This window comes from Neolamprologus brichardi, chromosome 7 (genome assembly GCF_056152115.1).
Source record: "Neolamprologus brichardi isolate AB-2024 chromosome 7, ASM5615211v1, whole genome shotgun sequence".
NCBI classification, from domain to species: Eukaryota; Metazoa; Chordata; class Actinopteri; order Cichliformes; family Cichlidae; genus Neolamprologus; species Neolamprologus brichardi.
This window is the reverse complement of record NC_142110.1, coordinates 62,660,222-62,684,322: the sequence shown is the minus strand read 5'-3', so window position 1 is coordinate 62,684,322 and position 24,101 is coordinate 62,660,222. Positions and strand designations below refer to the sequence as shown.

General features: G+C 39.8%; 1 protein-coding gene across 1 annotated transcript in view; it reads right to left on the bottom strand.

Annotated features, from left to right (window-relative positions):
• Positions 1 to 20,065, bottom strand: part of fa2h (fatty acid 2-hydroxylase) — a 34,216-nt gene extending 14,151 nt beyond the window's left edge. Inside the window, exon 1 of the mRNA XM_006797430.3 lies at positions 19,694 to 20,065. Within this exon, the coding sequence (XP_006797493.1) occupies positions 19,694 to 19,975 (282 nt within the window). The 5' untranslated portion in view covers positions 19,976 to 20,065. The remainder of the gene's footprint in view (positions 1 to 19,693) is intronic.
• Positions 20,066 to 24,101: the final 4,036 nt, after the last annotated feature.

The following is a 24,101-nucleotide window of genomic DNA, read 5'->3' as shown; positions in this document are numbered from 1 at the left end:
TTCCATACATATGCGTACCAAACCGAAAGCACTGTATTGAACGGTTCAATATCGATACGAGTATTGTTGCACCCCTAATATATATATATATATATATATATATATATATATATATATATATATATATATATATATATATATATATATATATATATATATATATATATATATATATATATATATATATATATATATATAATTTATTTAACAGTAATCTTTACTCTTACAAAAGTGTAATTTAAGCTTTTTACAAAACATCTGATCAATCGATATGAGAAGTTATGGAATAAAATAACAGCATTTCATGTTTGTTTAATAGCTCAAAACCAGCTGCTAAACAAGAGATAACATCAAACTTCCTGCTACCAGCTTAAAGTACATGCTAATCTCAAACTTGCAAACAAAGTGAGTGGATGACAGACTTGCTATTAAAGTCATCAACAAACAACATTACATACATGTTTTGTGTCTGTTTGCTTCTTCTTCTTGGCAATAAAACGGAACAGTACCAACAGGCTAGGCGAACAGGAACAAGCGCGATACAAAACAGTCAAACTAAAGCGATCAAATTTGTGCAATGGGCATTTACCAAACCAAATTTGAGAATAATGTGGAAAGTCACAAGTTCTTTTGTCCTGTTTGACACTAAATTACTTAGGATGTGAAAGAAAGGTGTAGTACTCGGCAGTTCTGACAGTTACATACTCGGAACATTTGGGTTTTTTTCCCCCCTCTTTTGTAAGGTGAAACACACAACCCTATACTAGTAAATAACTGCTATTTAGTTCAGTTATACTTATCATTGCTACTGTTAAATAAGAATTCAATTTAGATCAGAACAACAGTGTTTGGTCTTAAGACACAAATGAAGTCAAGACATGAAATTTGTCTTGTTTAACCATGAAACATCAAATCAATAACATGGATAGTCTGATGACTTTTCCTGGAGTTATTCACCAGTAATCTTTAAGCAATGAAGGTGTAAATGAGGATAAAACTTAACTAAACCAACTGTAATGATTACCTTTTATGATAGCAAAAGCAAAATGTGTGAAGCCATCAACGGCTTTAATATTCACCTTTGAGAGGCGTCACATGGCAGCTTGGTAGCCAACAAAGGACATTTCTGTGACACAGGAAAGAGCAGCGACAGTAAGAGTGTGCCAAGGTGAGCCTTTTTTGAGGTTTTGCGTAGTAAAACAAAACAAAAGCAATAGCTATTAGGGAAATTTAAAGCCACAGCGTCATGGTTACAAGGTGTCCCTCAGGCTGTTCATCTAACAAGTCGCCAAAGTTTCGCTTTGTTTGCACACCTGACTTGGAATAACCAAGACAGGAAGCAATTCAGCAATTAACCGAGTGGTCACTATTATTTATAGCTAAATGACCTCACCTTTAAACTGTATCTTTTAAACAAGAAAAACAAAGTGAATTTTACATTATTCTTTTAACATTGATAAGAGTGCCCCTCACACTTGATACGTGTACACACTTAAATGATAAGTACTCTCAGTGCAGACTGCAATTTCCTTTGTTGTGTATTTGATATCAATCGCCTTATTTCTCGTGGCAGACTAAAAAAAGATCACAGGTCCTGTTGCCATTGAGCAAGCAAATATGGTTTGCCTCAAGCAAATAAAACATATGTGCCATTTACCTGAAACAAATAAACAAAACCCCCATCTAACTTTAAATTAGTCTGAAACAACACACTGAAACCACAACAGTCTTTCGGAATGCAACTGAAAACTATGAAGAGATGTGGCGTCTCTTTGTGGTTCTACTTTTCCACTTAAGGAAAGACATCCCTAATATCTAGACATTTGTTAATCACATAAATTTTAAACAGAGCACCGAAAAAGAGACATGCATCAACTCTAATAACCCAAACTTTCACACATTAGGATTTGAACAAATACCAAAACTATAACTTCATACAATCCAGTTTTGTTCTCTCATTTTTCGTCCATGATTAATGAGTCTGCTTGTAGTTTTATTGTATTCATAACACAATTTCTAACAAGCACTGAAGGGTAGTAATTTTATGGTACACAAAACCTTAAAAATGTTAACGACATCTGCATCCACAAAGAAATCTGTTTACTTAGTAGTTTAAGTCAAAACCCCATCCAAAGACAAGAATACATTAAGTAAAAAAAATGGAGCCATTTAGTGTTGGTGGGTGACGATTTCAAGGCAAAATTAACATTAAGTGCCACCAGGAAGTGAAGGAGGACTTGAGCATACTTGTAGACCAATGTTCATACCATGGATGCTGTAAAACCAGTATACCAAAGAGCCCTAAAAGCTCAAATCGAAATATTGGTTGGTTCACAGTAAACTGTGAAATAAAATTTTCAACTAAACATCACTATGTATATTTAAGAGACTGTTTTCTTTGGACGTATCCACAATAGACGTATCCACAATGTTTTGGGTTTTTAGTAGAATTATAGAAATAATATGGCTCTCTGTGTGACACAGAGTCAAAGATTGTGTAACTATAGTATGTTATTACTCTGTTACTTAGCACTAATTAGCAGTTATGTGCATCTGTGCGTTGCTAACCAAGCTTGGCACTACAGCCAAAAGTTAACCTCACATACCGGCACTAAGACTGCACAAAACCAAAACAAATTTTAAATATAGAGTTGCTAGAGGGAGATGATTCCCAGTGTCCACCCCTAAAAGGAGCAAGGCAGTATTAGGAATTCTACTCATTGCATGAGGACAGATAGGTTAAACATGATACATAAGTCACTCGGACAACTTAAAAATTAAATTGTTTGGCTATTTTCTATGTTTTATTTGTTCCAGAGTAAAACGGTTTGGCTGAGATCAAAGTTATTAGCTTAGATTGGATTAAATAAAGCTTTGTTAATCCCACAGGTGGGTTCCTCCGGGATTTTTACACAGCTGAATAAACGTCAAAAAGAAAACAGATTAACCAGAAGTGTGAGACGGTCGAGAATTTAAGCCAGAGTCCTGTTATATTTTGGATAGCAAGGAGCAGACGGCCGAGTTTATTAAACTCCACCGACACAGCGGTGACGCAAATCTGAAGGCTAGACTGTCCCATTTCATAGCCTTGCACTTCCGGCCTTCTCGGTCTTTGAAGGCCAGGTCTTCCAAAGGATGCAGCCCATGAATTTGGACACGACCACAGTCACATCAGAAGCTCTAAACCCCATCATGAGAGTGTGGTGAAGCTGATCGCTGTTTAACCAAAGAGGAACAGCGGTCACAAGCCTACTCTGAGAGTTCCTCTTTGCTTTGTACTCAAACTGTACTGATTTTTCACTGTGGTTAAAATACTTGTGGCTTAACTCTAGGAATCAAATGTATGTAATGCAAATTAGTGTTACTCAGGTAAAGGTTCAAAGAGGGTTGGGACTAAGCAACAAAGCTGCACTAATCTCCTGATTAACACTTCAACCCCAGTGCCTTTTGTCCTCCACTCGCTTTCATACGTTTCAGGGAGGTCAGTAACTGATTGTCCATATTCGGTTGTATCTATGGAGGAGTGCCTATGTACACACCACAGGCCTTAGGAGAGACAATGTCAACATAATGTTGATATGACTTTCACCCATTAGAACATCAAGAATGACACCTATTGACTGCATTATAAAGAAGCAGGACACTTAAGACCTGGCATTACTGTTCTGTCTTATACAATGGGCACACAGCAAGCTTACATATACTCACAACACATATTCTAAACCACCAGAAATCCTTTGAGGCCTTTTTTTAAACCACAACCCCCAAACTTCAAGCCAAAGCTCATGGAGATCATAAGCTCAGACTAGCCTCTCATGATAAGATGAGAATGGTTCAAGACTTCAGAAAGAGAAAACTCAAAGATTGAATAATCTTATTTAATGGAGGGAATGAGCTAGAGGAGTAACACATAAGCAGCGCTCTGTCCCAACAGGAGGAGGAGAAATCTGCAAGAATGACAGACAAAAAAACAAAACAAAGGAGATGTTTAGAGTGGGGTGTAAATGTGGCCTGGTACCAACACAACACTGAAACTATAGTCAGGGTCCATGGGGAGAGAGGGAGGAGGAGAAAGGATGGGTGGGTGGATGAGTTAAATGAATGTGGCGAGAGGGAATTAAACACTTTGAGGGCTGCGAGGGGCACAAAGGCTTATTATATCTCCCCTTATGTTACAATAATGGACGCACACATTAAAACAGGGCCAAAGGTAACAAGATAAGCATAAAAGCCTGATTTCAGACAGTTTTTTAACTCTTGGCTCTGTATGAGAGTGAATACAGCAACAATTCCACCAACCTGCAGATCAAACTGTGGTTATGGAGATTTTGCGATTAAAAGATATGGCATGGTTGGAACAGCGATTAGGTTATTTTCTTAGAACCAAACAATATCTTTGATCATAAAAAACAGATACAAGTCGCCGACTGGTACCACTTACAGTTCAGTTCAATGAGGGCAACATCGCCCATCTGCCCTTCCTTGTGTGCCAAATCCTGCATTTCCAGTTAAATTTCATGCTACCTTCTGAAATAAAATGATCAGCAATATAATTTTAAGGGACCCCGATATTCTTAATCACAGCTCCATGTTAATTTTAGGGTAGCTTTGTTCAACACACAGGACAAAATAACCACCATTTATCTTAAACCGGGCATCGCTGCAGCCAATCATTTTATCTATTGTCCAAAATACACCTTCGCGCCTTTGCATTTAAGGCAATTTTCTTTGGATCGGCTCCCCTTTGCAAACGGAACAACAAGTGGGTGGAGCTTCTGTGCTAACAACCAGAAATCAATGACATCATATAGAGCCAACAGAACAAACAAACCTTATAACAGGCTTTTTCGAGCACTCTGAAGCCTGATAGCATATGCTGTTCTCACAATCTGAATTTTTTTACCATTTTCAGTATGAGGCTGTGCCACGGTAACAGTATATACATATATAACAAAGGATAGGCCCCCTTTAAGGCAGCAGATCCACAGGACAGCTTTTATAACCACTGGTCTCTAGTTACAAAGCAGAAGGAGGAGGGCGAGTCAGCGCAGTTGGGGAGGCTGATGGGGTTTATTACATCCATAAAGATGGTATAAAGATTAAGCAGGGCCCTAGAAAACCTCTGCCATCAAAAAAACAAGCAAACATTTAGATCAAACATTTATTATTGCTTATATCTTTTTAAATTTTATGACCCTTCCTGATTCCAGATCAGCCACTCTAAACCTGTGCACAGAAAACAAACTTTCTTGTACCATTTACGGTTCACGTCAGGCAAGTGAGAATTATTGTCATGGAATTAAAGGGTAGGTAAAAAACACTGTGTGCCCCACATATCTCACAAACAACACACTCAACTTTATGTCCAGTATGGGGACTAAAAGTCTGAGGGCAGCCTGGGAAAACCTGAAGCGGAACCTGATAAGCGAGCAGTTTATTCTGAAAAACTGTACCTGTGCAAGAGCTTTGTGACCATTGTGTGGGCGTGTGTTTGAACATGTATGTGAGGGCGTGTCAGGTGCCGTTGCCTAGTAGAATACACGTGTAAAGGCTGAAGTTCAGCAGAGGGTTTGATAACACTGAAAAGGCCGTGAACTCTGAATCCTGATGATCACTTATCTGCAATCACACATTTTACAGAAAACCTCAAGTAAATTATTTACTTGATAATCCAATAGGAATGATGGAGCTCATCTATGCGTCAGATTTTAATCAGGGACACGGTATAAAACCCGTGACCAGTAACTACATATGTCAGTGTTTTGTCTTAACAATGAGGCCAATGGTGATGACCAAATATTGATGATATATTCTGCATTAAAACATCTCAAAGTCTCACATACTGGCTCTGTGTGTGTGGCGTGTGAGGGTGGGGAGAATAACGTACACCACAACCAGTTAAAATATATGTTATTAGCCTATTGCTCATTCATAAGCCCAGGCCTGTTTCCTGCTTTTTTAGATTTGATAACAATGACATCAGTGTCAGCCGGAAGATCACATGAGTTTCTGTGAAGGTTGAATGCATTTCCATCTCTCTCTCACACTCTCACACACTCACACTCTAATATAAGGAAGAGATAGCTACATGCAGAGAGACACGCACAGTCACCTCTCCTCTTCCATGAATATAGAAACAGCTGCACCTGCACCCATTATTTATATTACTCAATATGGATTATGCACTGATGAAACATCTCACCCCTCCCAAATTAGCCAAACACACACCAGGATTAAGATAAGTGTGGCCAAACCCTTTGTCCTCAGGTGCGTTAGTAGGTCAGAACTCTTCCGACTCAATGCATCTTTAAGTCTGTAGCTCAGATACTGATTTTGGTTGTGGATCTGCTCTGCCTCCCTAATTATGGGTCAATCCATTTGATTAAATTCCCTGCTGTTCCATGTTTAGTTCATTTAGGAAAGCCGAAATACGGGTGAAAGGAAACAGGTCCTCAGTTCTGATTTACCGGCACATTACGTTTAACATTTCCCATAAAGTTTCCAATTCAGATACAATCATATAACTAGTTGTTGTCGAGTGGATTAAAGAATTCTCTTGTATATTTAGAAGGTGCAGGACCGGTGAAACGGAGAGCAGAGGAGGGGAGAGAAGCTGTAAATGGCAGAAAGCGTGACAGAAACACACACTAAGCTGAAATAAAAACTTGTGCATACAAGTTGGATTTTTAAAAAGAACCCCCCCAAATAAAATAAATGTTCATTTATCCAGTGCCGTCTGAGAAAAACTTCAAAAAACTACTACAACATCTTTGTGATCAGGGGTTTTACCTGGTTAGGAAAGAAGTGAATAAAGAAATGCAAATAGGAGCACTAACGCTGCCGACTACACTACTATCTCCATGATTTCTTTGACAGGAAGACCTAAGAAGAAAATAAATAAAAAGAAGTCCCTGTCATCACCTTCTTTCAGAATGTCTCAATGTAAACAACATTTTAGGCGTACAATGAACACACAGGGTTGTACTGTTCCTGTATCTATTTGTTTAATGCCAAATCAGCTGCAACTATGGAGGAATCTAGAAAGGCAGACCTTCTGCACAGAGGGGCAAATATCCTGCATGAGGTGGGAGGTGGGAGAAAATGATGGTGGAATGGAGGGTGGGTGAGGGCGATGACGCATAACTGTATGTGTGTGCGTGCATTGATTACAAGATCACTAAAAGAACCAGTCAAACCTGATTGACCAGGGCTCAAGATTCCACCCTCTCCATCTCTCTGGCTGTTGGGAATTTTTGTCTGTGCAAGAATCAAAGGCTCTTTGTAGCTAGCCAGCTTGTCTATATAGTGTCATATTTCCACAACGAGACATGTTAAGTAGTGAGTGTCATACAAACACAATGCAACCTCCTTCACTATGGTGCTATGCTCTTTATGCACTTTGACCATGAAACAACATAAGCAACGAGCAGACCGAATCTCAAGGCCCTTGATCATAAAATTACAATTAATGCTATTGAAGGTATTCGACTCCCTCAGCTGCATTAGTCATGGAAGCAGCAAAACATTTGTGTCCGTTTGCATCAATCTATAGAGGAAGTGTTTCCATTCAACTAAATTTCAACATCAAGTGACGGTTCACTGGTAATGGATCAGAACACGGTGAGGCTTTCAGACTTTCTGTATTCCATTCAAATATTTATTCCCTTGCAGATCTTTTTTGCCCAATTGTCACGTACACATGTGTAATTCATTCTCCTGTCCTCATTCATTCGGGGACATAACCTGGTTAGATACACACCAATCACCTGTTCGGATTATTTGTAGTTAGGGCTGTGCGATATGACCAAAATCTCATATCCCGATATAAGACATCTATCGTCCCGATAACGATATAAATCACAAAAATGTAACATTTTCTGTAAATTCTGTGAATCTCGGGCAGCTCGTCTTGCGGGAAGTGTTTCCAGCTGCGCGTCATGTAGCTGGAGTCGAGTGTTTTAACCGATGCATGAAACTATACATTTTTAGACATAAGTTGTAACGGCCGCCGTTTTCTTTGTGAGTATTTATTACACGGCGTGATGCGGGGAAAAGCCTGTTCTAACGTTTGAGTCTAAGGTCTATTTTTTAGCACCTGGCGGCTCTTTTTTAATTCTCATCCGTAAATAATCTGCTCTTTCACGTGATTCAGTTTATTTTGAAAAGTCTCAACAGCATCTTGAGCTTTATTGTGAAAGGTTTATGTGGAACATAAACAAGCGGACACGGGATGCTGTTACCGTCGTTGTTGCTAACCACGACGCATAAAAACAGGCGTTTGTCCGTCCGTAGTGTGGTTGTATAAAATATAAGAGCAAGAGAGAACTTTAAGAAATTAATATAGCCACTACAGTGACCATCAAAACGATGAAAAAAATATTGCCGTAAACAGTTTATTTTGCGACACCACGAAACAAACGATAGCATAAAATGAAACGATAGACGTTTTTATATCGTCATCCGATATATATTGTTATATCAAACAGCCCTATTTGTAGTCATATATAAACCCTTTAATTTTTTAATTTGTTTGGATTTGTTTACACCTGCCAGCCCCATGTGTCGGGACGTGGGGGTGGCCTTGCGATCCTGTACAACAGCAAGTATAAGGTATCCTCTCTTTCTGCTCCTGCCTACTCCTCGTTTGAATCCATGCTGATTCAAATTAATGGACCAACCCCCACAGTATTAGTTGCTGTTTACCGTCCACCTAAAATCAACTCTGACTTTTTAACTGATTTTTCTAACTTTCTCGCTGAAACCCTACTTTTATCTCCAAATATACTACTGCTGGGCGATTTTAACATCCACATGTACAACACATCAAATTCAGCCACAAGAGATTTTATATCTTGTCTGGACAATTTTGGCTTACACCAATATACGAACGTTCCCACACACTCCAAAGGACACATTTTGGATCTTGTTTGCTGTATTGGTGTCACCCCTAAGAATTGTGCTGTTTTGGACATGCCTTTTTCAGACCATAAATTAGTTTTATTCAATGCTAGTCTCCCACTATACAAAAAAAACTAAACCGCTCAATTACTTTTAGAAATATTAGGGGCATTGATCTATCAGTTCTTTCCCATGGCATTAATAACTTACCTACCATTGATGCCTCAGCTTCCATAGACGACCTGGTATCTCACTATAACAATGAACTTATCAACCTCTTAGATATCTTGGCTCCCCAAAAAACTCGAACTGTTTCTTTCTCTCGCTCTGCGCCATGGTACTCATCTGAACTTCGCCAACTTAAAGCTACTGGACGCCGCCTAGAATGTCTCTCCAGGAAAACAGGACTTACTATTCACAAGGACATGTATCTCAGTCATATACAACACTATAAAGAAGCTATGCATCATGCTAAATCTGCTTACTACACTGCTGTTATTGAATCCGCTGAAGGAAAACCTCGCACTTTGTTTTCTACACTGTCATCCTCTCTATCCAATTTTAAACTTCCCACAATAACTCAGCTATCTTCCATAATTACTAACTTAAAGTCATCATCATGTAAACTTGATCCACTGCCGACAAATCTTGTTAAACTCTCATTCCCGTCTCTTGCCCGTACACTCCTCTCTTATATCTGGTTCTGTTCCTTCTTCTCTTAAAACTGCAATAATAACTCCAATAATGAAACAGAATGGTTCAGATCCCTCCAATCTAAATAATTTCGGGCCAATTTCAAATCTCCCTTTCCTAGCAAAAATTCTTGAAAAGATAGTGGCTGCACAGGTTCATCATAATCTCATTGGAAATAACTTGTACGAAGTTTCAGTCCGGCTACTGTTCATGTCACAGTACAGAAACAGCCCTAGTAAAAATCACCAATGATCTTTTGCTTGCAGCTGATTCTGGACTTATATCCATCCTCATTCTCCTTGACTTTACAGCAGCTTTCGATACTATCTCCCACCGCATCCTCCTTCACAGATTAGCATCTATTGGCATCAATGGTACAGTACTCGCCTGGTTTACTTCTTATCTCTCTGGCCGCTCACAGTTTGTTCAATTACTCCCTCACAGATCAGTATCTACTCCAGTTAATTTCGGTGTACCCCAAGGCTCTGTCCTGGGTCCTTTACTTCTATATCTATCTCCTACCCCTAGGTAATGTTTTTAGGAAGCATAACATCCAGTTTCACTGCTATGCAGATGACACCCAGCTCTACCTATCCTCCTAACCCACAGCTACTCTCCCACCCACATCCATTTCTGACTGTTTAAGTGAAATCAAGGTCTGGTTTACTCACAACTTTCTTAAACTTAATGGCAATAAAACAGAATTCATTTTAATAGGCACCAGATCAAAACCGACTACAGTTCCAACCAGTCTTTCGTTATCCATTGATAACTCTGTTGTCACACCCTCCCCTCAGGTTAAGAGTCTTGGTGTCATCCTCGATAGCACTCTGTCCTTCACAGCACATATAAATAATATCACTCGGTCTTCCTACTTTCATCTCCGTAATATTAACCGTCTTCGTCCCTCACTCACACCACACAGTACCGCCATACTTGTCAATGCTCTTGTCACATCTCGTCTGGATTACTGTAATTCTCTTCTCTATGGTTTACCTCATAAATCCCTCCATAAACTGCAGTTGGTTCAAAGTACAGCTGCTCGTATTATTTCCAGAACTAGATCCACTGAACATATAACACCTGTTCTTAAACAGCTCCATTGGCTTCCAATTCACCTCTGTGTCAATTTCAAGATCCTGCTTCTCACTTTCAAAGCGCCTCATAACTTTGCTCCTCCATATCTATCTGATCTTCTCCATACATACTCACCCCTTCATACACTCCGCTCTTCTTCAGCTTCCCTTCTGTCAGTTCCACCTGCTCGCTTGACTACCATGGGACTCAGAGCCTTTAGTTTTTCTGCCCCGAGACTTTGGAATCCACTTCCACTTGCTCTACGGACCACACACTGCCTCACCACTTTTAAATCACTACTCAAAACCCATCTGTTTAGAATTGCATACACCTGATCTGTCTTAGGCCATTTTTACCTTGCTCAGTTTTTATATTTGCTTTTATACTTTTATGACTGTTTATGTCTAAATTTTATCTACCATGTTTGCTATATATACACATTTTTCTTTTTTATGGTATTGTTTACGTGCTCCTGTAAGGTGACCTTGAGGGTCTGAACCGCGCCTATAAATAAAATGTATTATTATTATTATTATTAATAATAATTAGATTTCAGCTTTACTAACACGGTGGTTAGCACTGTTGCCGCACAGCAAGAAGGTCCTGAGTTCAATTCCAACATCAGGCTGGGGTCTTTCTGTGTGGAGTTTGCATGTTCTCCCCGTGTTTGTGTGGGTTCTCTCCGGGTACTCCGGCTTCCTCCCACCGTCCAAAGACATGCAGCTTGTGGGGATAGGTTAATTGGAAAATCCAAATTGCCACTAGGTGTGAATGTGCGAGTGAATGTGAGCGTGAATGGTTGTCTGTCCCTGTGTGTTGGCCCTGCGACAGACTGGCGACCTGTCCAGGGTGTACCCCGCCTCTCGCCCTATGACAGCTGGAATAGGCTCCAGCGCCCCCCGCGACCCTGAAAAGGAGAAGCGGAAGCGAATGGATGGATGGATAACATTCAAATCTATTTTACTAGAGCTACGTCACTTTTTAAGAGACGCCGATCAAGCCGCATGCCGCCCCCCCCAAATAATGTTATTTTTACATTGGCATTCTCTTTGTGTGAGCATGCTGTTTGTGTGAGCATGCTAAGCCACAGTGTGAAATAAATATCTGGATTGCATGAATTATGACCACTTCCTTTGCATCTTTATCGCAGAGCTCAAACTTCTGCAGAAAGCTAACATTAATTTTTGTGTCAGACAAGGCTCGATGTCACATGACTGTGGTGGTGATGAAGTATTTGAATACAAACCAAACAGCAGTTTTAACAGGAGGAAGTTCAGCCAGTAGCATGAATGTCATTTACACCCCACCCGCAAATCATGAAGCAGTGTCCTGTACATTTTACCCCAGGAGTCTCTGAGGGGGGGGGACCCCAAACTGAAGTGTAGTGCATGTTATAGTTTCACAACTGACACACAGCACACCGAAACCTCACCTCTCACCCAACTACCCAGATTTGGCTCCCTTTGACTTCTTTCTGCCAATCAAGTGTTTAGCTGTTGATTTGACACGCTCGTGTGTCAATCACAAAAACACGAGAGAAAACTGCTTAGAACAGAGTGTAGAGAGTAGTCTGAAGAAAAAAAGAAAAACAGCAGCTGCACATAACCCATTACAGAGGTGCACAAGGAAATTCCAGGACTTTAATGACCACACCTCTTATTATTACCTATGCTCTCCCTGGACCAAAAGCCTAACAGCTTTCTCCTGTATGTTTACTCTGGTTTCCAGCCTGCGGTGTATAATATATTGTGACCATAAGCAAGACCCAAATCCAAAAGGCAGGAGCAAATTCCCCAGATATCTGACACATTTATCTCTTGTTCCGACTGCGTACTGCTGTGAGCCAACTCTTTTCACCAGACACTAAGATGTCGCACTCATTTCACAGCATTCCCCAGAGACAAAAGTTTGTCTAGAGACCTTAACCTGATGAGCAGTCACGTTGTACTGCACACAAAGTGTCTCCCTTTAATAACACTTTCGCTCCCTAAAGATGATACTGCAAAGTTCTTCAGGCCTTTTCATCTCTTGCACCTTCTCTGGGTGTGTCTGAAAGTCTTGTCTGTTTCTCCCACACCTTTAACTGTTTGTTTTCTGTTCTTAAGAATAGTAAAAGAGGTAATTCACTTGTACAACACACCTCTGAGCATATGCATGTGTGTCAATGTGTTGGGCTCTCCCCCTAAGCTATTAGTCAACCTGCTGCATCCACCAAATCTGTATACACACACACACACATAGCCCCACCAAGGTCTACACTGGAAAGAGTGCTTTTATCATTGTGTAAAGCTACAGGTGGAAGGAATCTTAATGACTAATACCTCTCAGCTAATTACGACAAATAAAACTTCAGTTTTTCCCCTCCATGTTGTGGTATTTGTTTAACAAATATAAAGAACTCACACAGTTACAATGAAAAGCTTTTATTAGTAATGTTGACAGCTTCATTTATAATTGATAATCTGCGTCACCTTAATTAGAAAGGCTTGGACGCGTTTTGTGGCTCCACAAAGGTTTTTTGTTTTTTGTTTTTTTTTTTGGGGGGGGGGGGGGGGGGGGGGGGGTTGTCTTGTTTTATGACAAAAGCTGACAGAGACTGCCCTAAACCCTTAACCTAAGTTGTGGAGAATGAAAAAGGACATTATTTTTAAGGTCAGGGTACTTGGGGATAGAACTACTAAAAATTGTAAGTTGCTAACGGCAACCACCCTGAGACCAGTGTGCATGAACACAAATTAATATTTAAAGAATGCTGTGGTGAAATGAATCAATAAGAGAAAAGACTGCTGGCAGGCTTCGGCGTCACTCCTGTGGGACCTTTACCTTAATCTTTCAGGCATATGTTTGCTCTGTTCCCCTCTGACCATCCACCTAGTGCACCTCCACCTTGACCCCCACCCTTCCTCAGGTGTTTCTGTGGTGATGGCGTAAGCCACCAGAGGCCTGCACCTGTGCACTAATTGCTGCGTCTGCAGTCCCTATAGCAGCAAAGGTAAACAATGTTACTGGTAATGTATCACCATGGCGATAGAGGAAAGGCGGTTCTTAAGAATAGTAAAAGAGGTAATTCACTTGTGATGACACAGGTCCTGGAGAAGAGTTTTTTTTTGGGGGGGGGGGGGTTAAAGGAAAAGGAAAATGTAGGTCAAAAAACCTGCTCTGAAGGACAAAGTCTTTAATAAACGACCATTTCACTGCTCTGAAAGCTAAGGGCCACACACATGTGGCAGTTAGCATGTTTCAATACTGATATTAAAAGGTAATATTTGGATCAGGTCCTTCCGTCTTCCTCTCTGTGCCCTCTAATAAAAGACAATCCCGCCATTGAGTGACGGAGGGAAAGACCTGTGCACACGAAGGTCTGCATTCCTACGATCCACCGGCTCGAACTGGACACCCTCCAGAATTCAGTCCACAAAACTTAACAGCCACCATCATGGAACGCCTGAGTTTATACTTTATATTCATCATCACCCACTCAAAAAGTACATAACTAGGCTGTTGTACTCCAACACTGCTATCCTGCACATGGCCACTCTCTGTTCAGCTGTTGTTCATTCATGTACACAATCCCCTCATTAGAGATTCACATTTAAGAATACAGCTATGCTCTCAAGTTCATGACTATGCAGCTCCTTTTTCCTGCATGTCAGGAGTTTACATGCCAGCTTCTGTTCTCTTTCTGCAGTTTACAGAAAGAACAAGTGAGACAAACAAGCTGAATGACACAAAAATGGAAGGAATGTGTTCAGCACTTTTGGGCCAGGTATTTCCACATACTGTCCAGAAGCTGATAGGCAGTGTTGGCTCGGTTCCTTCAAGACAACAGGGGCAGGGTCACTGAACAAAGGTGCACCCGTTTTCACATGACCTGAAATATGCATGAAGAGAACTGGAAAGTGCTGAAGTGGATAATCAGTGGGAGAATTTATACAATTTTTGCATAACAGAAATTTTTATGCAATTGTAGTAGTGCTTCTACCCTGTACTTCACTTAGTTCTGCTACAAATGCGCACACAAATGATATCACACATAATGACATCAGCATATGTGCAAGTAATCAATGAAAACAATTAAGAGAGCTTTTCTACTTTTCACACAAATGATGCTCAGGATGTGCTCACAGTAATGACCATGCTCAGAAGCCCCACCCACCTGCTATTCAAAACCTTCTGTTTACAAAGAGCAGCCAATCAAAAGAAGATTGGCTTCTTTTTTTCTTTTCTTTTTTTTTAAAAAAAGGATGTTTTTGGAGGAGGCAGAGGTAAGGTTCAACAAGTCCCAGTTTAATATAAAGAGGGATTACTTTGAAATTTGAATCATACAACGTTACTCTAGTAGAAGAACAACAGGACAGAGCTGGAAGAACAACAATACAGAGCTTAAAATATGCATCACATGTTCACTTTAATAACATGGAAACAACGTTATGCATAGTTACTAATCAACAGAACTTCTCAGCGTAGTCAAACATTTGTGTAGACTCAGGTCTAATAAGATGACTAGATTTTCTAAATCTAAATTTGCAGTAGTCTAAAAGACTGAAAGAAAAAAAAAGTATTGATGTGAGTGTCAGCAGGTTTTGTAGATAAACGGATCATCTGTCATACCAAAAGCAAAAAACAAAAGTGAATGAAGTTAAAAGCACTTTCAACCTTTGAGAGGTTTAAAGTGCTCTTAAAAGAGGGTTAAAATGCACACCTATTGAAAAAGAAGTCAGCTGTTATGAATACAGTGATAGATGCCTCTGCTCTCTTCTTACTGGTCCACTTCGGCTTCAGTCCTCTAGTATATATTTAAAGAAAAAATAAATAAATAAATCACGGGACACATTTGTTGTATTCAGGCCTTGACTAAACCTTCCTAATAATACTACAGTACATGGCATTTACTTAGGCGTACTAAAACAATGATGTAATCTAGAACAGATTGATTTGTGGTTATCGGGTAACTGACACTACATAGGTTGTGAACATCAACTGTTTCTGCTAATGAAAGGAGGGCCTGTGTCAACTGGTGGAGGCAAAGATGGCACTGTTGGTGTCAAGGTCTGTGTTAATAGACCTCTCTGCTGAATCACACTTGTTATTAATCTCTTGCTCTCTTCCACAGCATGTCTCCTATCCTGTCTTCCTTCTCTCACCCCAACCGTTTACAGCAGATGGCCCCGCCCCTCCCTGATCCTGGTTCTGCCGCAGCTTTCTTCCTGTTAAAAGGGAGTTTTTCCTTCCCACTGTCACCAAAGTGCTTGCTCATAGGGGGTCATATGATTGTTGGGGTTTTTTTTCCTCTGTATGCATTATTGTAGGGTCTACCTAAAAAAAAAAAAGCGCCTTGAGGCGACTGTTGTTGCACTATATAAAAAAAAAAAATTGAAATAAATCAATACTGTTGCGAATGAGTACTATTAATACAACAGTGAGCTTTAGTATCATTTAGTATACGAAAATCCTTTTTTTAGCACCTTTAATGTTAAACTATCTATGGTCACACATTATCTGAGCAGTCGATCTCAGAAGACACTGCACTACTTCCTGTTTTAGTTCTTTTTTAAATCATGAAGGGGAAAAAAGTAATTTCAAAACACAATTTGTCAGTAGGAGGAATGAACAACTATTACAAACCAGTTCGATTTGCTGATAGTGTAAACATTACCTAGTGTTTGATAGTAAACCTCCCAAATGCATATACACATACAACCTCTGTCATTCACACACCTGGGAAAAGCGAGTCCCGCCTCCTGCTCTGACTGCAGTGCAGCATCTACCATCTGAAGATCAACTCTTAACTGGCAGTTCTTAGAAAGATTATCGCTCAAGAGATGTTGCCAATCTCAGGTGATCTTGACATTTGAGTTTCTGAGGTGCCGTTTAGAAAAAATATAGATTGAAAACAATTAGATTCTTCCTTCTCACTCAAGGATGCATGCTTCCTACTACGAAATCGTTGCATCTAATCTTTTTTTTTTTCTTAAATAGTGCTGCTTCCTCAAACAGCACGCTGTACAAGCTCACAGCTTTCTACATACAGACTTGCTTGCAGTCTTATAGTTTTCCTATGAGGCAGTCTCCCCTGAGACAGAGAATAGACTGTACGTCTTTCTACGTACAGGGGTTAACCCTCTGCTCCACAGCTTCTTCCTAGAATAAGAAAACTAGGAGCATTCTTATGGAGCATCGACCTCAAGCTGGGATCAAACATGCAGAACAATTAATTTATTTACTGATTACTCAAAAATATAAATGTCTTAATGGGAGTGTTTTAGATGGCATCTAAAACAGTGGCTTAATATTTAGAAGACTATTTCTTTCTTATTACAGTTATGGAATAAGCACGAAATCAGTCTAGCACTAAACTTTGGTTTCTCTTTTACTGCAAGCAGATTTTCCCACAAACACAGAAAGCCCACCTCTGGCTAATAATAATATAGCTGATAAGAATAATAACAGTATTGAGATTCATGTCTGAAGCCCAAACTGTGGTACTTCCACTGATTTTTCTCTCCAGTCCACACAATTGTATATCACATTTATCACTAAACGGTTAATTTATTAATTTGTTTCCATCAAAAAACAAAGAACTAAAACTGCTTTAAAGTCTCAGAGTGTGTTTCTGCACTGGTGATGTGACAATGCAAATTATTAAAGAGAAAAAAAAAAACAAAACAAAAAAAAAAAAAAAAAACACACACATTAGCAGCAGTTTCACTGGGAAGGGAGAGGGTGAGCAGTTCGTCAGCCATGAATAGAGAACGAACTATACAAACGTAATCTTTCACTGAAATGACTGGAATATCCTGTTGAGTCAGTCGGTCTGTCTTGTGACCTACGTGTTCATACTTTCAGAATTTCACACCCATGGTAAATCAATAATTAGTCATCATTCAGAAAAGTAATCTAGTGACAACATAATCTACTCTTGGCGCTATATGATTAAGAGCACATATCTTTAAGCTCTGACCTGAGCTGACCCTGCAAGCCTGATTTTTTTCCTGCTAAATGAATGATTAAAATAAAATTACAAAAAAAAAAATACATTTCTTGCTGTTGTTAAAACTTTGTATTTTTTCTCTTGTTTCTATAGGTTTCGTTTCATCTGACTCTTGATTTCTTCTCACTTTGCATCTAGAAATTGTTGTGAATTGTTTCAATACACTTCTGTAAACAGTTTACATGCACAGTGATCTATAAGTCAAGGACTTTTATTGTGAAAGGGAGGAAGAAGCCTCGTTTGCCCTTGTGCAGAACAAATTCTGGTAAGGAGCAGACATTATGCCAATCTGCCTTTGAACCCAGAAGCCCCTCCCACATGCCGTTTAACCCTTTTGGTTTGTGAGGGACAGCCAATCCCAAGAAAGCTGGTTTAAGTCTCATCCTGAAGGGCATGATTAGTTAAAATGGCTTCTGTCATATAAAAGACGAATGAAATACAGATTATTTTGACATGAGTAAAACAGGTCCTCCATACACCCAGTCACTGACCTCAGTCCTGAACTGCATCCAAATGAGGCACAATTTAAATCAAAAGTCTTGAAAAACTTGTTTTTACATTGTCTCTTGAAGCAACAACAGCAGCTAAGAAAAACAAAACGCAACATCACAAACAGCTCATGTGAAACGGTGTGAAAATGTGTGTTTACATAACTGCCACGCAGATCCTCCATCAGCTATAAGCAAAAAAAGACATTAAAAATGACAAATTAAAGGAAAAACCCATAGGCTTGGCCTCTATAGTGTGGGGATCCCGTGGTGGTAAAAGGCAGGGTCTGGCATCTTTTGGGTCAATCTATTCAATTCAATTTTATTTATATAAGCGCCAAATCACAACAAAAGTCGCCTCAAGGCGATCTGACTCCTTTGTAGTCATAGCCCAGCCCCCCCCCCCCATTCAAATTTGTCAACTACATGTATGTGCAGATCTCACAGCTGACAGACAAAGGGGGTCCAAAAGTAATTTCCTTTGTACTTACAGCTATCAGTCACTAACCCTCGAAGTCCCACAGAGGCTGAGCATTTTGTTAGTGCAGTTGTGTAAACTTTCTGTCCAGAGATGCAACCAACAAGCAAGGACACACGCGAGAGTGGGCAAGCCATGTAAATGTGAACTGTGTCTGCAAGAGATTTATGCAAACTCCCTCCTCACACGCACAGAAACACAGAAACCCGCAGGACCTGGCTGGGTGTGGATTCATTTTACAGAGACAGAAGGGGGCATGTTTCCCCCCAGTCTGCAGCCCCCCCTCTCCCGGGACAAGACAAACCAGTTTCCTTCTCTCGCCTTCTTTCAGAAACACACACACAGGCACAGGCCTTGAATCATTCATTAACAGGTCTGACCCCTCCACACCCACCAGAGTTCACCAAAACCCCACAGGTCTCTCATGTCACCTGTTAGCCCCTCCCTCCTCCACCTAGGAATTACACAAGCATTGCTTTTCCATCACCAACCCCTTACTCCCGTCCTCAATGATCAATACCAGTTCCCTTTTCCTCGTTACCTAAGAAGGAAAACGCCCAATAAAGTCAAATGAGAGCGGGTTATACACCTGTTGCTCCGAGAGCCCGGGACTAGTTTCCTTCTCCTAATTCTGGATCTGGAATCAAATGAAGTCTATAAACACCTCTAAACCTCCTTACAGTAGAAAATGTGACACTGTTGACAGATTTTTAACAAGGTGTGAGGAATATTGATCTCACCTGGCAGGGCTCGTGGGGACGGGGAGGGCAGGGGGGATTAAAGACGCCAAATGACAAACATGCTAGAAACTTCTGAAAGTTGACAACGTAAATCTGGGATCAATTTACATTTTTATGCCTCTAAAGTCCACAGAGCTAAGTTAACAAGAAAGATATTAAACTTTAACCTTTCAACAGGTGAGTGGTTCAAAAATGAGATATCACTTTAACACATCTTTAACTAGATCGACAGAAGATGCGGGAAGAAAGTTTTATTTCTTTTCCTCTTAAGTTGATTACTCTGAGGTCAGCGGTGTCATCCTAGCTAGTTACGGAGGAAGGAAGGTACCTGTGCCTCGTCGGTGCCGCTGTCTCTGTCCAGTTCCCCGATGTAGTACTGCTCCATCCACCGCCGGGCGTTTTCCGAGTGCCGGTGTGGGGGTCCCTCCATCGCCTGGCTCACGTCCTTGCCGGAGCGGCTGCGTATTAGTGCCTCCCCACCCGGGTGCATCCGCAAGAAGGCTGTCACGTCGTAAATCCTGGTCCCCATCAGCACCCAGCAGGACTCCTTGGTGCAGTGGCGGGCTACCTCCCTCTCCGTGAAGAAGCGGGGGGACGTGGACGGAGACATCCTGTTAGTAGAGATGTAAAAAGGTCCACCTGAACTGAAAACTGAGAGCAAGTCCTCCTCAGTGGACAGTCGACCTGACTAATGAACTGACTTTCGTAATGACACCCGGAGGCTCTAAACTCCTGCTGTTCGCGAGACACAGACGGGAGAGGCGGGGTTTGTGAGGCGTTCACCCAAGTCGTAGTTAGTAGCTCTTAAACTGACTTACAATCACATCTGCATATACGCGCATCGAAAACTTCTAAATAATATGCTACGGTGATTACTTATTCTTTTTTTTATGATTGCAGACTTTTAATATTTTATTTTAATAATTTATAACAGTAGCCAGAAAAGCTGTTATGTTTACACAATAGCAAAAGCAAACCCTCCCCGAATGCAGCATAACTCTCCGAAGCACCTGTTGCTGTTAAACCGATACAGGCGACACAACCGCTTAAGAAGTCTGTTCCGTGGACCCAACCTGCTGCTAAAGACTATTATAAATTGCTTTACAATATAATAGCTTAAAATTAACATCTCTCGTGTTGATTATTCCAAATGAAACCGTTAATGGACGTCGGTCAGATGACATCACATTCATAAAGAAGAGTCACGTTATTGGTCATCACTTCCTGATCAATAAAAATCTGGCGTTTGCTGCGCAGTTTTTCAACGTTAAGTAAATATTTCCTTCCTTTTATAAAAGACCACGTATGTATTCACCCCTGAAATTTTCATGTTAACATCAGGACGCGTTGAATGTATCATGTTGAAGGGGTAGTCTATAGTTTTTAAAGGGTCTCTGAAATGTCATCTAAGGTCGCTGTTGCATTCACGTGGTTTTGGAAAAAAGTGCTTTTCCAAGTGTAAGACGGTACTAAGGAGTGCTACGAAATCGTGTTTATGAATTCTTTTCTTTAAATAAACAAACCTTTTTTTAAAATAAAACACTCGTTTTTAATTTGTTGTGTTTGCCGAGAGAAGAACGTATCGTTGTTATAATGATTATTATTGTGTTTTTATTTTACAGCTATTTAAAAACCAATTTAATGTAAATATTAAAAAAAAAAAAAAAGACGAAACTTTGGTTTGGACGGCCTATTCAGACTTTTTTAAGTTATTTACGTTTGGATGCTAAATGAAAACCCAGATGTGGTTGTGAATTGTTATGCTTTAATTGGACAGAGATGCGGTAATTACGTGAGCGTGAAGGCGACGTAAGACCCAGCCTTTGTCCAAGAGCGCCGACCTGCGTGTTTCGTTAAATATTAGTTAAAACGGTGTCAAAACCTCGGTGGAAAAAGTGATCGAAATATGAAGTGCAATTATACTATTCTGTGACTCATAGTGGCGTCATATGACTCTTTGCTGATGATGGGTATCATGCCTGATAATGAATGTTTTAAAATCTGTGGCCGTTATTCTGCATTGAATGCTTTATCATTTTAATACTTTAGGTCTATTTTCATAATAAGAAACTTTGTGGATGCAGGACTTTTATATATGACAGAGTACTTGAAGTACAGTGCACTACTTCTATTCGAGTTAGACACCACTTAGTTAAAAGCATCACCTAAACTTATAAATCTCATTAGTGGTGTTGGTCTTGCTCAAAGGCATCTCTACAAAGGCAGTAATGAAAAAAATTGCCTGCATAGCTGTTGGCATCAGTCTGCAACAACAGTAACTTTCGACCAGGCACATGTACATGCAAGCGAACAAAACAATAACATTCCTATTTATTCTTTCAATAGAGTAAAATAAGCCGTTCTTTATAATAGACATTATACACTGGAGTCTGCTATGTAATATGGCCAGCTAAGAACATAAAAAAGCAAATCCGAGCATTTATAACAGCGTTATTATACAAGGAAATACAACCCTCGATATTTCTTGACCTGTTAGAGGGGTGCGATACCAGCAGGGGTCAGGAAAACATCAAATTGTACAACGAACCTCACAGATGAAAATTTCCAATCAGTCATTTCACGCATGATTAAAATGCACACTGGTCGTGCGCCAGTGTAAAGGAGGCATACAAAAACATACGCTGCGATCATTGCAGTGTGACGCAATTCGATGCTCGACTCAACTGTCGAATGTACAAATATATACAATTGTGTAATTTGTATAAAACATCTGTATGTCCCATATAGGTATTGGTCCTCACAGTGGCCCTAGGCCAATGCAAAGTTAAGAAACATAAAAACATACATAGATATGCCGTGATATTTAATACTGTAATTTTAAGCTCTCATTAACAGGTGGTGAACTGTCAGCTAAGTTTTGAACACAGGTAACATGACGGAAGAAGCGGAAAACACCGGGGGAGGGTACTCATGTGAGTATCCATACTATTTTATACTATTTTATATGTAGCTCCTATTTAATACTAGTCTATTTTCCAGCTGCTCTGAAAAATGTAATAACTAAAACCATAAACCATAGTGTGATGCAATACTGCAGCGCTAGTATAGCAGTTAGTTATGGTACATGTACAATGCTACACGTAGGCTACACGGCAATTTTGGATCACTGAAAACCGAGATTTTGAATACATTTATGATTTAAATTAAATTTTCAAAAAAACAAATTTCTGTATTCAGAAAAGGAAAGGTGAGGTTTTTTGTCTTTCTTTGCCAAAGGTGTGCTTTTTTCCCTCCTTTTTTTGAAGTGTGTGATGTGTTTTAACCACATCTTCTGGTGAAGGGGTGCCTTTGCGTCCTGCACACCTGGAGATAAGGAACTCACCTCACTCACTCACCATAGGGAGGAAATCCCTCATTTAACGCCTGATCATTCCAGGTCCTATCCTCTCCGATTTCCATGATTTTTTTTTTTTCTTTATTTTCTACCTGTTGGAGCTTTTTATTTTTATTATTTTGAAATTTTGATGTTGGCTTACTTATATTTTGGGGTTATTTACAAGTTTTATTTGATTCAGTAAAAGGACTAGATGTTACAGTCCCTGATAATACATTGCTTTAAATGGAGAAAGTCTTGAAGGATGGCTGTTATGAGGAAAGACAGCCCAGATACTTTACAAGTTTGCGACACATCGTCAGTAGTGGACCTTGGATTCATCGGGTGTTTCCGCCATTATCCTTACACACCCTCATCCAAGGAGGCCCTGCCAGGGTTGATCTGGCCCTGGAGTGTGTCACTGGTTTATGTTAACTTGTTATTTCTCTTCTTCATTCTTCTGTTTAGCTTTCTACAGTTTAATTTTCTATTCACTGCAACTGATAAATAATCTTTACCTCTTTAGCATTTATGGAGCCTAACTTCTTCAAAGGGATAGAAAAGGTTGACAGAAAAAAGTAAGACAAAAGGGACAAGATAGGAGAGAGCAGAAAGGAGAGCCAGAAGGGGGGCGCCCGATCTGGCTTTCCACACCTCCCCTATCCAGCGGGGTTCTTTTTTTTTTTTTTTTTGGCTGTTTATCTTGTTAAGTCAGCCAGGAAGAAGTGTAGGGCCATTTTCTATAAGTAAAGGGACTGGTATAGGACCAGTATGCACTGGGGTGGGTCTATGTTTGTTTGTTTGTTTTTTGTTTTTGTTTTTTACCAGAACAGCAGAAGCAGCAGGAAACAATAAAAATTGATCTTTTGTTTATTGCTTGGGATAAATAAATCATAAAATGCAACTTTCAAGTTTTGGACATTGTACTTGTTTTGCCTGCGTATAAGAATTACGGCAGCAGTGACTCGTTGGTTGGACAAACAATGGAATCACCACTACACTACCAATAAGATAAGATAAGCCTTTATTAGGCCCACAAGTAAGAAGCTTTTTGGTCACTGCAGAAAGTACAAGTTAAGAGCAGTAAATATTAAGAAAAAGAAAAAAAACAATACAGTAGCATAAGATAAGAAAGAAAAACATACTATGCAAAATAGAATAAAATATTATATACAATAGAATAAGTACAATACATACAATCTGACAGCAAATGAAATAAACAGAAATTCAGATGTAATTTTTGGTGGTATTTTATTGATTAATGAATAATTTGTTTGGTATTATTATCTGAACAAAAAAAAATACCAAATACAACTTTCACCTCAAGTTTCTTTATACTGCAAAGGTAAAGACCCTGCAGTATTAGAGAAAAAACCCAGCAAAAATCCCTTTTGAGCAAGCA